The sequence below is a fragment of the Lathamus discolor genome, chromosome 4, assembly GCF_037157495.1.
Source record: "Lathamus discolor isolate bLatDis1 chromosome 4, bLatDis1.hap1, whole genome shotgun sequence".
Classification (NCBI taxonomy): domain Eukaryota; kingdom Metazoa; phylum Chordata; class Aves; order Psittaciformes; family Psittacidae; genus Lathamus; species Lathamus discolor.
In genome coordinates, this window is record NC_088887.1 from 61,227,569 (window position 1) to 61,246,012 (window position 18,444).

The 18,444-nt window shown below is 43.1% G+C and overlaps 1 protein-coding gene across 6 annotated transcripts in view; it reads left to right on the forward strand.

Annotated features, from left to right (window-relative positions):
- NPAS2 (neuronal PAS domain protein 2) overlaps positions 1 to 18,444 on the forward strand; it is a 106,015-nt gene that overhangs the window by 39,137 nt on the left and 48,434 nt on the right. For all 6 annotated transcript variants that reach the window (XM_065677697.1, XM_065677699.1, XM_065677694.1 and 3 more), the window contains exons 2-3: positions 12,590 to 12,643; positions 17,448 to 17,596. In XM_065677697.1, the coding sequence (XP_065533769.1) occupies positions 12,590 to 12,643; positions 17,448 to 17,596 (203 nt within the window). The remainder of the gene's footprint in view (positions 1 to 12,589; positions 12,644 to 17,447; positions 17,597 to 18,444) is intronic.

Here is an 18,444-nt window from a genome sequence, read left to right on the forward strand (position 1 = left end):
GGAAAAATGCACGTTCAGAACAGAAAGCAGTACCCATCATAGCCAAAAGATGCTTTCCTACCAATATCATTTCTCACAGAAGTGATATTTTGCAGATCTAAGTCACACAGTACATAAGCATGAGGTGAATCAGCACATCAGGATTTCACTGTGGCTTTCAAGAGTGTCTCTATTTTTTCCTTTCAAAGTTAATATCTGGCAGAGACATGATTTGATAGTTTGCTATGGGGCTTTCAATGACTTTTCTGAAACGCCACAGTTGAGTGAACATCCTAAAATTTAAGTGCATTTTACACTCTCTGGACTATATCCTGCATTTAACCTGTGTGCAAGAGGACATTAGCCTGAGATTTTTTTAAATCTCTGTTTCATTTTATCCAATAGGGAGGGTTTAATGTACACTGTTAAGTAGAAAGATGCTGGTGTATGAATAAAAGATATGAACAAAAGCAGTTATAGTTCTCTCTCGTTTCCCCATTTTATCAGTTTAGACCTACTTTTATGCCAATCATAGAACCATAGAATCATAGAATAGTTAGGGTTGGAAAGGACCTCAAGATCATCTAGTTCCAACCCCCCTGCCACAGGCAGGGACACCTCACACTAAACCATGTCACCCAAGGCTTCATCCAACTTGGCTTTGAACACTGCCAGGGATGGAGCACTCACAACCTCCCTGGACAACCCATTCCAGTGCCTCACCACCCTAACAGGAAAGAATTTCCTCCTTATATCCAATTTAAACTTCCCCTGTTTAAGTTTTAACCCGTTACCCCTTGTTCTGTCACTACAGTCCCTGACGAAGAGTCCCTCCCCAGCATCCCTATAGCCCCCCTTCAGATACTGGAAGGCTGCTATGAGGTCTCCACGCAGCCTTCTCTTCTCCAGGCTGAACAGCCCCAACTTCCTCAGCCTGTCTTCATACGGGAGGTGCTCCAGTCCCCTGATCATCTATGGACAAAAAAAATTGAGTTTTTCAAGTTATTTCCTTTTGTAGGATCCCTAGGAGGATACCTGAATTCTGAAGCCATATCAGTTTTAATTGATCCTAAATAATCAGATTCAGGACTGACTATAGGTTGAGACTGATTAATTCAGGCTCTGCATTTAAATTGAACACACAGGCTAAGCTATAAAATTTATTATCTTAACTATTTCTCAGGATCCCCCTTTTCAAGTCACACCCATCTAAAGGGATGCCCAGGACAGGGGCTATTCCCAGAGCACCAAGGGAGAGCAAGGCTGGCTGCTTTGCAAGCTCCCATGCAGCACTGCCACGCCACGTCATGCAAGGCAGCGGTGTTGCACCACAAAAATAGAACACCTATCAATTACGGTTGAGGAGGCAAAAGCCTCCCTATAAAATTCAGACAAAATCCCCTGAGACTGTTGAAGCCAGTAGCAGAACAAGTGAGACGAGGTGCAGTAAGAACTGATGAATTAGGGCATTTCCCATGCGGGAAGGTGATATCTCCCCTTAAAGCTGGACTCCACTGGAGAATGGTTATGAAGAGATTTGTCCTGCTTCTGTACATGCTTTGGGTTTGTTTTCTCTTTTTCATGTCTTATTTTTTTGGTTGTGCTGACCCATAAGAGTTATCATTGCCTAACAAAAACAAAGACCAGGAGTGTGATGTGCTCAGTACAGTAAAGGTTTGAATTTTTCATCTCTTAACATTTTGTTTTTCAAATCACTGTATTCCCAGTAGCACAGCAAAAATCATTTGCTTTAATGCGATTGCTAATAAAGATGATACCAACACAAACCTCTGTTTGTTCATATGTTGAGCTCATTGAATAAAGAAGCTTATCATTTATCTGTGTAGAAGCTTTTAATTAGTTTTCTGAATTTACTCCAGAGATTAATGGGCAGATAATATTCAATATATGCTTTATTGTTTCAATTTCTTTATTGAGATATCTGAATTTGTATGCTCTTCCCTCTTTGATCTTTTACTCTCTGTGCTAGTAAATGTAAAATTTTTGGCTGCAAAAAGGCTCATAAAAAAATTCCGCTGGTCCATTGCCTCTAGGTGATGGTGGGTGGTTTATAATGTAGGACACAACAGCAAATTCTACTCTATCAGGGATTATAAACTGTGCTCAGAATAGATCTCTTACACTGGTGTCACTTGCTGGCAATTTTCAAGATTTCCAGTAACTGATAGGGGAGGTGCCTTTACCTTCTTGCATACCAGATAAATAGTTTGCGAAGTTAGGCATTTCTTTTTCATTGAGATTTCTTTTGACCTTTTTCTCCAGCTGCCACCTTTCCCCCTGACCCTGACCATAGAATAGAATCATAGGATGGTTTGGGTTGGAAAGGACCTTAAGATCATCTAGTTCCAGCCCCTCTACCTATTTGCACGGTGCGCACAGTGTTGTCAAAGTCCACAGAGGCTTCCCAGGGAAGTGATGGAATCACTGTCCCTGGAAGTGTTCAAAAAATGTGTAGGTGAGGCACTTAGTGACATGGTTTAGTGGCAGTCTTGGCAGTCCTGGGGTAATGGGTGGAGATGATCATCTTCAAGGTCTTTTCCAGCCTAGTTGTTTCTATGATTCTCTAGGGAGCCAGAGCAGGTGGAGTTCAGCCCTTGGGCTGTTCAGGAAAAGGGCTTCAAATCTGTGCTTCAAAGGAAGCAGAAGTGTCAGAGGCATCCCTGATGGTAGCCAATACCCACAGACAGCTACCAGCCTAGCGCAAGGCCTGTGCCCTCTTGTTGCCAGGAAGAGAAATCGAGCTCAAGCTGCAGAATTAATCTTTGCTTTTCTTCTTAACTTGTGCCTTGGGAGAAGGTGCACCTTCAAAGTGCAGATAAAAGGGAATGGAAATCCTAAGTAAACAGTGCATCATTTTTATTAAAAACAGTGCCCTATGTAAATATGAAGTTCAACATTATGGCTTTGTTGGCCCAGTAGGAGAAGGATTAAAAATGCTCATTAATGGGATTTAAATGCAGGAGTTCAGTAATATTAGCTACAAAAATATAATTATCGTAATTAAGATTGCAAAGTACTAACGAAGCTCTTTAATAATTATCCTTTTTCCTTAGAGATTAATTTCGTAAAACCTGATTTGAATTTTACATCACACTGGAGAAACTTTATCACTGTAAAAATGGGAGCCACTGGTAGCACTGAGAGGCTGACAAGAGCGGCACTTCGCACATCGGTGGGAATGTTCCGGCACCACAGCTGGAGTGTGGCTCAGACTGGGATAGGAAGGATTCAAGGGCATAAATGTTTGAGATCATGCAAAATGCAGGTGTAATCTTGGTCTGCTGCTGTGTCTGAACTCCTGGCAGATCTATGGAATCAGACACAAAACTGGGGGACTGCAACTGGAGAGCATTCATCCACAAAGAGCCATGCAGGTTGTGTGTCTCTGGCTTCCCAGTGTCATTAGGCTTGGTGGTTCCCAGACAAACCCTGATCTGACTGCACCCTCCTGCCCTGGTCTTGTCAGAAATAACCCAAAAGCCCTGCAGGTTACATGATTCGCCTGCAAGAGCGACAGCAAGCTGTACAGAGCAATAGCCTGTATGGTCTTTCAGGGTCTATAGGCTTGCAGGGTCCCTCCTGAAAAGGGAGTTACAGCAAGTTCTCAAAATTAAATGACAACAAATGTCCATTTTAAAATATCTCCCCAAAACAGCTTTTCATGATTCATCTCCCCAGATGATTAAATATTTAGTTCTGCTGACAGGAATATGATAGTTACCATAGAGCAGAAAATTTAGTGCGGTGTGTGAGTTATAAGCAGATATGTTATCAAGCTGTTAACATAAAAGTGATGGGATTATTGGTGTTGATATCTGTATTTATTTCTTTATATTGTAAAGGGATTTTTTTCCCCTATAGAGCAGCAGATTTAGGCCACAGCTTTGCTTCTTGTACTGTGCAGAGAAGTTGTTGCTTCTTGTAGGCTCTCTGCAGGCATGGTCATGTTTCTCCTCACACCTCCCACCTCCAACCCACATCATTGGAAGAGCAGCTGAACCCCCATGGGTGTCACCATGCTGGGATGCCCATAAGGATGGAGAAGGTCGAGAAGAGCCCTCACTGCCTGGCTCAAGTCCCAGTCCACTCCTTGGAACTGGGCCCACCAATTCGTGCTGATTGAAGAGGCAAGGCTAGGTCCCACCAGGGCAGGGAGAAGGCAAGGACACTAAGAGGACAATCCTTTTCCTTAGGTCCTGTTCAGGTCCTGTTCAATGGAGAGGGAGCTGCCACATCAGTTTAGGTGCCTAAAACTAGAAGGAAATTTAGTTTTGTGTTTATTTGCTGCCTTTCCTGCTGAAACCCCCGCAGAAAAGTGTGGCCGCTTATATCAGCATCTTAACTATGGAGGGAACACCATCGCAGCTGATGTAAATCTACACATTCAAAACCATGTAGATGAGGCCCTTAGTGACATGGTTTAGTGATAGACTTGGCAATACTGGGATAAAGGTTGGACTTGATGATCTTAAAGGTCTTTTCCAACCTACCTGATTCTATGATTCTATGAAATTGTGACATTAATTTGACAGCACTGTGAAAAAAAATCAGAATTCCTTTCTGGAGTCAGTATTTTTGCTGTTTGCAAAATTATTCCTAGGCCCAGAGCTTTTTTAAAAAGCCATAAATGGTTAACAAGTAAATGAATGTGGGGGAATGAGACAAACCTATGCCAGCTCCTGGACATCTTGCTTTATACTGCCACTATAGCCTGTTTAATTGGATGGAAGGGATTAAAAGGATCTTGTCAAGACTATTGCTGCCAGAAAAAAAAAAAGGAGAGTGACTTTGACAATAGTCCCATGGAACAAAACTGATTTTCTGCTTGTGTTGGTGTTTCCCAGGTAGTTCGTGCCAAACAAAACAGCAGCCCTTGAGTTTTTGACAAATAAATCTTTATAGTGTTATACTTGCATATTCCGCCGGTTTGCCTGTGCAGGCTGAGCATTTGACCTTAGAAGATCATAGGTCAGATGTTATATTATTGTACTTACTCAAATATTTGCAGAAGCAAATAAACTTTAACAGATTCTTACAACTGAGAATACTTTCATAACTGAGACCATTTTCAAGGGAAGATTTTAGAGCTCATACTTACAAAATAATCTTTGCAGCTCTACCTCCACATTTCGGCCTGGCTTTTTGCCAAGATACACATACATGAGGGACTTCTTATAGCAGTATAGAGTTAAGCACTTGTTAAAGTTTTTGTACATTTGGGACTTCTGATATGATGAGGATCAAAGTTTTATAAATACCTAAAACAGATTAAGAACACAAGAAGTAAAGAGAGAAGAATAAGAGGTTTTGCAGTCATGGGCCGTTTTTATGGGAGTCATTTTTCTTTTTCTTCTTTTGCTAATTCTGTCATAAAGTGAACATACTTTTTTTTTAATTAACATCTGAAAGTGACATGACAGACACCTGGCATACAGACATACAATGTTAAGATGTATATCTTGCATTCTTTTCTCTTAAATGGCAAGTTTATAAAGCAGGAGGGATGTCAGTATAGGGGAGAGTGCAAAGGCTATGTGTAGCACGGAAGAGCAAAAGCATAATAAAATAGATTTCAGTAACATATAACTAGTTTAGGGGACTGATATGCTTAGGGGCATGTGTGTTGCCAGTGGAAACCAGCTCAGCAGATCCAGAATCAAAGGACAATTCAGGTTGGAAATGATCTCCAGAGATTTCCAGTCCACTCTCCTGCTCAAAGCAGAGCCAGCTCTGAGATCAGACCAGGCTGCTCAGGGCTTTGCCCAGTCAGGTCTTGCAAGCCTCCAAGGATGGGGATGTCAGAGGATGGAGAAATGTTTCCTACCTCTATTTTCAGCTTACACCCATTATTTCTTACTCTCCCATCCTGCCCCACCATGAAGAGTCAGCTCTGGCACCTCACTGACCCCTTGTAGGCAGCGGAGGGTGTCCCCAGCACCATGTCTTGTTCAGACTGAACCAGCCCAGCTACCCCAGCCCCTCCTCATGAGGCAAGTGCACCAGCCTGGACCACACTGAGGGCTCTTTGCTTCCTCCAGTTCTATCTTTTCTGTGCTGTGGGGCCCAGGCCTGGACACAATACACAGGATGTGGTCTAACAAGTGTTGAGTCAAGGGGCATAATCCCTTCCCTTGATCAGGCTGTGCTCCTGTCCATGGTGCAGTTGGCCATCTTCATCACCACAGCACACCGCTGGCTCCTTTTTATTGCCTTTGACATGTCCTGCAAGTGTCAACTTTCAGTGAGCTTTGGCTTTCCTGCCACCATCCCTACACGCCCATTAAAGTCAATGCAGAAAGACACTACCTCCAGAGGATGATTTACCATCCCTTGCAACTTTGCTCATGCATAAGCTTTGACAAATATTTGGCTGTGCACAAACCAGTAATGACTAAGCCTTTAGCTGCCCCATGCCTCAGTTTCCTCATTGAAATGCACCCATTGACTCCAGCACACTGGCCAGGCTTTGCAAACCCCCTGCTTCTACAAATGGCACATGTTGTCATGCAGGGATGCAGTGGTCTGAGTGACCTCGTGTGCCCCATGACAAGCCCAAGTGCTTTGTCTCCATGGCTCATACAGAAGGCGAGAGGGCTGCCAGCAGACCACTGCAGTCACATCCTCCTCTGTTCATTGCACGCAGCAATGTTACCAAACTGACCTACTTTCCCCATCCACCCACGGAAGGCTAATCCTGTTTAGCATTGCTGGAAGGGGACAGGCACGCAGAGAAGTGCTCCGAGTTATACAGATGGCAGTCTTTGCTGATTAATGTTAGTTTAATTTGTTTGCCTTTCTGTTTCCAGCCGTGCGAGAGGAGAGCAGAGCAGGACTTGAACACAGGGATGCACTCAGCCTGTTCACTGACATCTGAATGGCTTTAGTCATTCAGTAATAATAGTAATAACAACAACAAGAAGGAAGATAATGAGCATGTATGTACTGATCTTCATGAGATCTCTAGCATCACACAAACTTTACGTGTTGCTCACAAACTAGAGATAAAGGACGCCTCTCACTTATCCTGGCCACACTCCAGCACAGCACTGCTGATGTAGCTCCTGATTTACACTGATGCGAATTACACCACACCTGTAGAGCGTTTGTAGACTGCACACCCTAAAAATCAGCTGGCACCAGAGTTAGGGGGGGAAGCTAATAGCACAGAGTAGTAGGTGCAAAGTTTCTGATATGCGGAAAAGAATACCTCTTCCCACTGAATGGAAATACCATAAAGAGTAAAACCTGAATATGCTGTGAGCCTTTACTTCTCTTCATCATGATCTCATAATACTCAGCTGCATTACCTGTGAGCATCGTCCTGCCATCCCTTGTTCAGAAGAATGGAGCATTAATTTATGTCAAATTCCATCATTTTCATTGTCTGCATTTGGATTATGTTTTAATATCTGTTTTCCTTTAAGCCCATTACCATCTAAAGATTCATGGTACATGTATGTATGAAACATGGAGAAGGTTCACAAAGTCCACTATTTTCTCAAAAAGATTTTTCCTTTTTTGGAAACCCCTAACAACCTTTTACGTAGTTTAACAAAAGGTAGTAGTCTACTGAATGCAGGAAGACTGCACACTGACAAAAATGGTCTAAAGCTGGACACTTACCATGTTACTGGATTTTTCCTTTACTTGCTAGAACAGTAATTCCCACAATAATCATGGCATTACATGACCCATGGTAACTGCAGACCATCATTCTTCCACTGAAAAGTCAGTCCCTTCTCAAACAGCAATGTGTATCATCAGGAATGTGGTTTTTTTACTGCTTTTCTTAAGTTTTCTTAAGGCTACTCTGTTTACTTTTTGATAAATCAATTTTGATTGCTAAAGGTGGGATTGCGTTGCATTTAGATATGGACTTCAGCGTCTTCTTGTAACAGTTCATAGGTTTACACCTGAAAAATAAGGATGAAGAAGTGCAGTTCATTTGACGTATCTGTTAGTCTGTTGATTTATCCTGATTTGTGTTTCCACAAATCCTTCATGTCATAGCCCTCTCCACGTCACAGAAATGTGGACTAATGCGTTTAAAATGGTCAGACGGTCACTTCTTGCCTGTCACTCTGTGACCTCTTCTGCCACTTACCATTTGCTAATCTTTCTATTTGCCCCCAGAAAGGCTTGGAAGGGAAATATTTTACTTGTTATTGTGGTTTACTTCATTCCAGAGCTCTGCCCTTCCTGAGAAGAAGAGGGTAGAGATGCTAGCGCCAAGCTAAGAGTGGTGCACCCCAATGTGAGCACATGCCCATCTAAGCTAGTTGTGGAGCACTCACGGGACAGCACCATTGACCAACCACAGTACCCAGAGATGGCACTGGAGGTTGAACGATGTGTCTGGAAGGCACAGGAACATGTCTACCCTCCACTCTATTGCTCTTTCTCTTCCCTCTTCACAAAGATAACAGTTGTTGGGGAGGGTCTGCCCAGAGGCCAGACGGTAGTTCAAGATGTTTCTTCCCAGTGTCCCAATTTTCCCTGCAACCCTGGCCCGTCTCCTTTCTGTGAGAGGATTGTTCGCCAAGTGCGATATCATCATCTCTTCTTTGACTGGTGGTATTATACCAGCATCCTAAGGGGTCTGAGGGTGAGGTCCAAGGGAGGGCTCAGGTATATCTGCAGTGGGTGGGAAGCAACACCAAGGTACGGCAGGCAGCACCCCTTTCCTTGGGGCTGAGTGTGCCCTGTACAAGACAAGTGGCTGAATACCCCAAGCAGGCCCGTGGGGTGGTAGACACAGACACCCCACCGTGCTGGAGAAGCAAGGGGAGGAAAAACCCAGTTTTTCTCCCACAGCTGCCCAACACAGGGCTAGAGGAGCACAAGCACTGCAATTTTTCATCAGGCTTCCCCAGGCACATATCAGAACCTCTAAAAACAATTTGTCTCTGATTTAATTCAGCTGTGTTAAATGAATATGATTAAAAATTCTTGTTAAATGTCAGGCTGATTTGTAGGAACTGAGATTAGCTGACCTCATGGCAACTCGGTGGGAAATCAACAACTGATTACTTACATTTGAGTGTCAGTCATTTTATAGCATATCCTCATGAGCAGTAAAGCAGGAAGGATTGAAACCAACCTCACCCACACAAAAAAGTAGTAGTTTAAGTTGGTAATGAAACATTTCCAGTGCAGGATAAGGTGATCAGTGCCAGATGAATTTTATAGTGCAAGCTTTGTGTCCACTGGGAATAGACTGTATCAAAATAAACATGTGCAATCTTTCTTCTGTGGAGTCCATGGAACAAGCTGGCACTCTGCCTGAATTACTTCTTTCCCAAGCAACTATTCATTGTATGAATGAATGTGGGGGGGATGTTTGTGCTATTCTCCATCTGATAACTAAGCCACAGCTATAGATTTAAGTTTTAGCAGTCTTGTTTCCATAATGTCACTCTTCCCTGCTTGTGGGTATGTGTCTTTCTGTGTATCTGTCCAAGTACCACCCTGATGGTTGTACTTGAGCTTTCTCCTCCTTATTCCAGGTGGTTCCCATCTTTTCAAGTAATAGCATCTTCGCTGCTTGCTGATAATGATATTAATGAAGCTCAAAGTGCAACTTGGAGCTGTTAAGTACTCTTTCGGCAGAAGTTACATCATGTGGTGGTGTTACCTTTAGGTTTCCAAACTGTTTTCATTAGCATGAAAGAACTATTCAAATTTTGATAAATCCTTGTGGCACCAGGGTTTTTATGTTACCTCACTGCAGGGAAAGGTGGCACAGAGCCACTGCCTATAACATCGCAACAAGCCAGGATTGCCTCAGAAACCAGGCACTGATAGGGATGAGAGAGTAGATTTCCAGTTTGCTATCTGGGACCTTCCCAGCTGAGGGAGGATAACATAAAGCAAGCAGGTTGCTCTAAGCACATGCCTAAGCTCCATGCCATGGGTTTCTCTTCCAGATATAAGCCAGCATCTGGTGTGGCTCAGGAGAGGGATGGCAGTACTGGTTCACAGCAGTTGTGTACTCTGCCGTATCTATTTTATTGAGAGCAGTTTTAATTTCATACGATACATATGTACTGGCAAAAGCTGTTAGCAATGCTTATGAAGCTCTGGAGATTTTGCCCTGTGAGCAAACAGAAGCGAAATGACAATTAGGTATTGTCTAACACTAGCAACAGCACAGCAGGTCCAGAATTTCATGTCAGTTGGTGAGAAACCTTGTTTACTGGAAGCTGGCCATGGATTGCTTTACAGATGTAGCCAAATCCTTGGCAGAACAGACCAGTTAGACCTGTTGCTCTCTTGTAAGGGTAGAGGCTTCCCAGAAGTGTAATTCTTTGATGGCTTAGAGGGTACAGCTCTAGGAAGCCCCTTTCCATTAGGTACATTGTACTTGTCCAAAACAGCTGATCCTAACTGCCCCATCCATCCCCATCCTTCATCAGATCCATCCAGAGGTCTCATCCCCATATTGCTGCTTTCTAGTGGGAATTTGCTACAACCAGAGAAGGCCTTGGTGCAGCAGAGGAAGACCTTCAGGGATTCAGAGAGAGCAGCTTCTGCTGACACTGCCCCATTTTGCTTGTCATACCCTAGATTCAACAAGGGTTCAGGCAACAGAGCATTTTGAGCAAAGGTCTAGTAAAGAAATACAGCAAAATCTTAAATGCTAACCCTTGCCCTTGTTAACTGGTGCCTTCTTCGTTCTTGGATAATGCAGGTGAACATTTTCATTGCAATAATGAGCAAATAACATGAAAAACCACTGAACGTTGTCTCTACATTTTAGCCTGAATTATTTGAAAACACACTTGCTGGGCTAGCAGTCTGATTCTGTGATTGGGCAAATAGCCACCTAAAGTATTTGTAAAACACTGGTGAATAAGTTTTAACTGGGTCTATAAATCTTCCTAGTCTAAAATACGGAGAGTGATGTATGGCTGACTTGGCTGTTTTGCAAGGCCAAATAAATATCTGAAAAAACATTTAAAAATTACATGGCATTATTCATTATTTTGTTCTGTATGGTAGAACTCAGCAACTTAAATGTGCCAGTTATGACTAAAAAAGCCAGTCCCTCGGTTTTCATATTTCCTTCATCAATGAGGTGAATGCCATGAGGTGTTATCTTTACCCTCCAATCAGTGACCTGTGGCTTTAATTCCTCATTCCTCTTATATTTGATAAACATTACAGGGTAGTTTCATGTTCTTAGCTAACTGTTGAGTAATGAGCAGGTGGAATATTGCTGTAGGAGAAGTAGTAGCAGAAAGACAGAATTTACCCACTGCTCTTACTATCAATAACTTTGCATTCCTGTTTTTTCATAAAATGTTCTTTAAACAAGCCTATTTATGTGTGACTCATGTGGAAAACACCATGGGCTTAAATAATGCCTAGCAATTAACTTCCCTTCTCTCCCCCTCCAATTTTATTCATGTCATATTTGTTAAGAACTCATTAAATGAGAACCATTGATTTTTGAAAGCGAGCGTTATCATTGCCTGTCATTACACTGCTGCTTTGAAAATGACGCACTGACAATCCAGGGTTTGTAGCCGGTTTGGAAAACATTTGTGTGGGATGCAGCAGCACAAGGCTTTTGTGCCTGACATAGGCATGAGGTGCCCTGAGAGGCTGCAGCAGCGCAGGGATTCCTCCTTGGGCTGAAGCACTTAAGCTCAAGCCTCGCTTTTCATAAGGCCATGGAGCAAAGGAGGGTGGGCAGTGATCTGGCAACAAGTGTTTCTGAGGATCTCAGCCTTCAGCTGGGCTGCCCTTGTGTTTTTCCCTTTGTCTTGCCCACACAAATGTACTCAATTACCCCCTTTTATTGTGCGGCTATATGAACACGTCTTATGCTCAGAGTACTTTCTCCTCACAGCTCAAAGTGCTGTTGGAGCAATTGAACTATAAACCTTATGTCAGGTCACAACATTTTGGTGAAGATCAGCAAAACGAGTGACAGGGATGGTGCAGTCCCCATGCTCAGTGTGGCACTGCCAGGCAGATGGTCTGTCTGAGCCATGGGGAGGGGGTTTTCACAGTGCGGCTTAGGCACTGGGATTTATGAGAACACTTTGAACTTCGGGTGTAATTCACTAGAGTTACTACCATCTCTTTTGGCTTTGGGTCAGGACCCACACAGGAGGACAAAGATCATGCCAGTGGGAAGCCCCACCTGAGAGGTCAGAGGCATTGGTGACGCCAGCTAATGCACTGGGGGTGGTTTTGGGGCAAATGGGGGACACTGAAAATGCCTTCCCAACTTGGCAGTCCCTAGGGCTTATCCAGCCTGCAAATTTGCAGAGAGTAACCTCCACATGAAAAAATTCCCTCAAGAAGTGGCTGTTTTTGTACTGTGCTGGCGCACCATGTTGTGCCTGGGAGCCTTGATCTCTGGCCGGAGCCCCTAAGGCTAGCGTGACGCTCAGAACTAACATTATCCACAACGGATGTTTCCTAAAATCAAGGACTGTGGCATAAAGCACTGCTGACACATTTATCTGACCTGAATATCATCGCTCTTATTAAAATGAAATAGAGCAACTCTGAGATTAACCTGCAAGTAGAGCTAACAAAATGACAATTCATAATGATTCTCGCATTCCTTCAACAGAAAAAACTGCTTAGACAATCTAATGGATGAAGATGAGAAAGACAGGGCAAAGAGGTGAGCATTTTTTCTTTTATAACTCTCTGTTTAACTTGTGATGATCTTGATACTGTTTGTTGCTGCAGAAGCTGTTTTATCCATGATTGATTAATCAAAAAAATACAGCCAAGCACCACTTGAAAAACTGCCATGTCACAGATTCCTATTCTTGGGTACCCTTTAAGAAGAAAATAACGTAGCAGTGTTTTCTGTGGAAAATGTCAAAAAAAGCATTGATCATTTTTTCACATTACTGCACAACATGAGAACCAAAGAACCAACAACATACTCCTGCCACTATAATACATCATCTGAGCTTCCTGAGTGTATAAAAAATGTGGGTTTTTTTTTACAGAGTACATTTTGCAAAGGATAAAGAACTAAAAAATTGGGGGGTCTTATGGTGGCCCTTTATTCATCAATGCCTATCTCACAATGATAAAAACACCCAGAAGTTACCTTCAGAGCAGAGAAAGACCACAGAAAGTGCTTGTGACAGCTCTAAATAGGCACAAACCTTCATGCACATACATTCTGCACTCCATCAGGTCCCGGCTGGCAGGAAATTGTTGTGAACACTTAGTGAGGAGGGAGAAGGTATGTTTCAAGGCAGAAGACCCATGGCAGTAAAACTCCTAATAACTGTCAGATCTGACTGGCATCTGCAGAAGAAAAGCTGTTTGGAAGCATTTGAGGTGGTTATTTTTCTGGATGTGTTATCAATACCACAGTTGAATTGCTTTAGAGGGAGCCATGGATTGCACACCTCTTTCCCCTTGGTTCCCCTCTAATGAGAGTATTGCCAGTCCAGGCACAACTAGTTGATCCAGTTTCATCTCTTTTGATTCCGACACTGCTTCTTTCCTCCCTGCAGCTTTTTCTCCCCAATATAGGTCAGCACAGGCTGCAGTCAAGCTCAGCCGTTTCTCTTTGCTTCCTCCTCTTAATGTGTGCGTGCTCAGGCTGCAGAAGGCCTGCCTTGGCTATTAGGAGCAAAGTGCCAACCCAACTGCCTCCCTTTAGGCTTGCAAGGGGTGCCCACCGAGGCCAGGGCAAAGAGATGGCTCTTCCAAGCATCTCCATGCTCATTCTGCAGCACAGTGGGAGGTGTCACCCTTCCCCAGAGCCCCAGGGTCAGTGAAGGCGGAAGAAGGGGAAGGAAGCCCTCCATAGATCATTGCTTCATATTCTTAAGGCCTGATTATCTTCAACGTATCTCTGTGTTAATTGGTTTGGTTTTTTTTTTTAATGCATTAAATGAATCCATATAGGAAAAAATAGGCTCACACATATCCTCACTATCAACAATTGTCATCGCCATCTGGTATAGTTTTCATGCCATTTGTTCCTGGAGGGAATTTTTGTCGTACCCTGGGGCAGGACTCTATCAAGGTGGATAAAAAGTGATAACTTTGAAAATGAGAAAAGGAAATTGCTTCTTTAAATTGTAATTAAGTACATTTTGATTCTTATAAATAAGTCTGAATTTGAAATTAAGTTTGAAACCATGAGAGACTTCACAAAGGTCTAAGGTTACTGCCTTATACTAAAATCACTCGGATTTATTTAAAAGGTACAGGTTTTCTTCCAAAGCTTTAAAGAGAGTCAGACTTGGGAGAAGCCATTTGCTGAACATCTTGCTGCTGTGTCTTGAAAACTCAGGACTCTCATCTGTCCTGTGCCTCAGGGGAAATGTTTTCTTTGTTTTCTTCTATTTGGTATAAGGACTGGGTCCCTCAGTGTTGAGAAACATGAGAAGAGATAAAAAAGCCAAGAAAATTGTTCTTTTCTTTCATTTTTCTGTGTTAAAAGTAGGTGAGATTGGAATTTTCTAGATCTAACTCTTCAGGGATGGACCAGAAGCTGGGTTTCTCAGGTTAGACACACACACACGCACACACCATTTTACTATCTGCTGCAATTTGTTAGGCACATACAGGTTGTATTATACAGAAATGAGAAGAGGATCCATCTTCTCCCAAGGAGAGGCACCTGTGCTCCCAGCCCTTTGCTGAGTGTTTAGTATTTGGCCAAGACATAGAGCTCTTCCTCTGGGAGACTGGTTATTTTGAGCCCCATTCTGCATCAGCTGACTCCCTAAGGTACTACTTCACTCCAAAGCCACAAGGACTAAAATGTGGATATGATGACACCACACTTGTGGGCACTGAAGACCTCTTTGAGGTCTTCTGATCCTCTGGAGATCAGAAACCATAATTTCATTTTCAATTCTTTGATCCTAGATGAGGTTTATTTTGGTTTATGGATTTATTATTTTAAAACAAAAAGTTTGAAGTGAGGCATGAGAAAGCACTTGATAAATGGATAAGACCACTTGCCTTTCTGCACTCCATGAAGAGTAAATTTAAGAATGAAGGTATGTGGTATAATTACTTCCTTTGTTGCATATAGAACATATCCCACTGGGCAGCAAAAAGAAATATGAAATTTAGTGTAAAGCCGTATTTCATTGTAAATCACCAGGATGTAATGACTGGTAGTCAGCAGGTATCAGTGTCTCTTTAAGGTGACAAGCAGCAAATATATAAGAGAATAAAAATGGCTGTTTATGACACATGTTAAATTGGTGACTTCTACCATTCTGAATTCAGGCTGTCCTTTATTGCCTTTAGCTGTATTCACTAAAAAGCTACATTTTATTCATACTGGGCCTCTTTCTTCCCCTTGGATATGCTGTTTTCTTTTTTTTTCTTGGAGTAGTGAAGAGGGAGCAGAACTGGGACAAATAGTATGGAATTAAGACAGGGACTGTTTTGGCTTACTGTAAATTATGTGCCCTAGCAGGCATATTATTTCCAAGCCTAGGAAATAATCTTCCAAGGGAACCGATGAAAACTGCATTATTTAACACATTTACAACTGGACTGAACAAAGCATTTACAATTGTTCAGGGATAGTTTTTCTCCCTTTTTTCCCCCCATTTTGCCTTATTTTTTCCTTTTAAAGATTTTACTGTGGTCATCAATTCAGATTTTGGTAGAGTTGTTTCCACTAGAGGAGTTTTTGTATTTCCTTTGTGAATAAAATGTCAAGTGTTAAAAATAGATACTTTATATTTTAGAAAAAGCAACACTTTCCCTATAGACGGTTGGTGTTTTGTTTTATTTTCAGGGCAGGAGATCAAGACCCTTTAAGCTTAAAATGAACTGAGGATTGCATTATGAGGAAGCAAAATGTTGACGTTCTTAACATCCCCTTGAACTGTACAGAAATAGGATAAGGCTGGAGCTTTTCACATCTTGTTCTGACAGCCTTTTGCACTGTAATAAGAACAGGCTGAAATCAGTCAGGCGGTATCCACCCAATCTCTTGTGTTCGAAGCTGTAAAATAATCAAGTGTTGGCTTGTTTCCAATGTATCTCCAAGTGTGTTCAGGGTTGCGAGCAAGACAAACAAAAATTACCCCTCTGTCAGTAGTAACATTCAGAAGCCTCTGCAGTGATTTCTCTGCTAGAGTTTATTGCCATCCTGGTCCTTGGAGGGGATGTAAATGCTGGGCTAAATTCTGCTCTGATTTTCAGTAGCATGCATCCAGAGCTCATGAGGAACGGCAGAGTTAGCTGGGACTAAGAAACTCGGAGTGAGAACTGGGCTGTTGGCTTTTCTTTCCTGTCTACATGTAACCAGATTTTTAGATCTTTACGTAATTAACAAAGCATATCTTGTTTGCTTGAGGACCTTTCAGAAGAGCAAACACAAACCTTCTGGGTTATATTTATCTGTATTTTCACATGGCTACAGAAGCCGGGGTGATAACCTCCCAGTGGAATGACTGTTGGATTCCTGGGAGCAATTCAAAAAATACTTGCTTGTGTATAGGCTTACATGTAAGTTAAAAAAAAACAAAACAAAGTGCCCACCCCGAAAAGATTATCAGCAGCCGTAATGACAGTATTGTTGTGGTGCCAAAACACCCCAAATGAAATCAGATCCTTCCTTCCTATGAGCTTTTCACACACAACAGCAGAAGCAGGCTTTATCTGAGGAGTTTGTAAGCTAAACAGACAAGACTGGCAAAGAAAGCTGCAGGACTTCTCAGCCCCCAGGTCGGGTATCCCACATGCAGTCCATGCTGGGTGGGATAAGACATGCTGGATGCCCTCCCTCCTGCTTGCCCTTTTCACCTTGGGAAGGAGACTGAAGTAGGTGACATATGAACTAGATAGGAGCTGCAGCAACCTCTCCTCAGATCCCTGATCTTAACGACTGGGAGACAACAGCCTGATTCCTCTCTATAAGCCAGCCGGGAGCTAACCAGAGGACCTGTGACCAAAGCGGGCTGGTCCCTCTAGATGGGCCCAGCTCCAGTGCAATGGCTGAGCTGCAGGACTGGGGTCCCTCTGTCCTGTTAAGACTGCACAGATGAGCATGACCCATAGTTTTACTAGTCCCCACTCTTCTTTATGGGTGATTTTAGTGTTGTCACAGTATTCTTATTTCTTCTGGCTCTGGGTGCCTCCTCAGAGCCTGTATGTACTTTCAAGATCCTGTGCATGCTTAGGAGATGAGCAGAGCTCCTTCACCTACAGGCTTAAAGCCAACCTAATTAGACAGAGTGTCCAGCAGCAGCACATGGGCAAGCAAAACCTCCATCTCCCCCCTGGACTCTAAGGGAAGCTCAAAGACAAGAGCAGGAGGTGGGAAGAGTTGCCCCCTATTTGTCTCTGCAGCTTTGCTGGAGGCCAGTGTCGATCTTCATGTGAGGCACACAGCAAGTTAATTTCTATTTGTGTATGTTGCAAAGAGCAGGTACGTGATGATTTTTCCTCTTGGTCATCCTTTTTTTTCCCCTGGTCCACAGGGCTTCACGTAACAAGTCTGAGAAGAAGAGGCGTGATCAGTTCAATGTTCTCATCAAAGAGCTCAGCTCCATGCTTCCAGGCAACACTCGCAAAATGGACAAAACTACTGTGCTGGAAAAAGTCATTGGCTTTCTGCAGAAACACAACGGTAAGATTTACTGCAGCTCTTCGTGCACTTGCCAGACAGTTACTACAATATCCTGTTTCCTTCAGTGATTATCAGAATGGCTCAAGGGGCCTAAAAGTGTCAACATAAGGTTGGGATGTTTTTTCTGTCTCATCCAAAAAGATCATTTGCAGGCATTGTGCTGCCCAGATCCATCTCCTTGACTGCTCTTCATCTGAGGATGACTCTCAACCTGCTAGAGAAGGGGTGAATGGCAGGAACCAAGGGAAGGAGGGCAGCAGTGCCCTGCAGCATGCATTAAGAAGAAAGACACTTTGAACAAGAGAGATTTGGGGCCAGAGGCAAGAGTCCCTTCCTTGAAACCTGCAATATTGTGAGCAGAAGAACAAAGCATTCACCCCAGCTTCTCTACAGAAAAACACAGGGAAAGCAGTCTGCTGAGCCCCCCTGCACCTCCTCAGTGGACTGTGTAGGACTCAATTCTCCAGTGAGCAGAAAACTTAGATCAGAAAGGGCCCAATTTTTGAAGTCAGCTTCAGCAAATTACATCCACAGATAGCTGACGTGCTTCACCCAGCGTGTGCAAGCAGAAGCTACATCGCAGCGTGCAGTTGCAGTGGTAAAGTTCAGCCTTAGAAGGCCAGGAATTTATTTTTTAATGCACAGAGCAGTGACAGTTGAGTGCTTTAGAAATGTACCCTCAGAGAGGGCAGAGGACATTTCTGACCCTGCTGATTTAATCTGCTTGGTCTACTTTCTAGTCAGTGAGAGGAATGTGTGCTGTGGGCTCCCTGAGGCATGGACATCCACCAGCAGCGGACAATAGAAACACTTCTCCCTTATAAATCAGGGCACTGGTTTAAAATGGG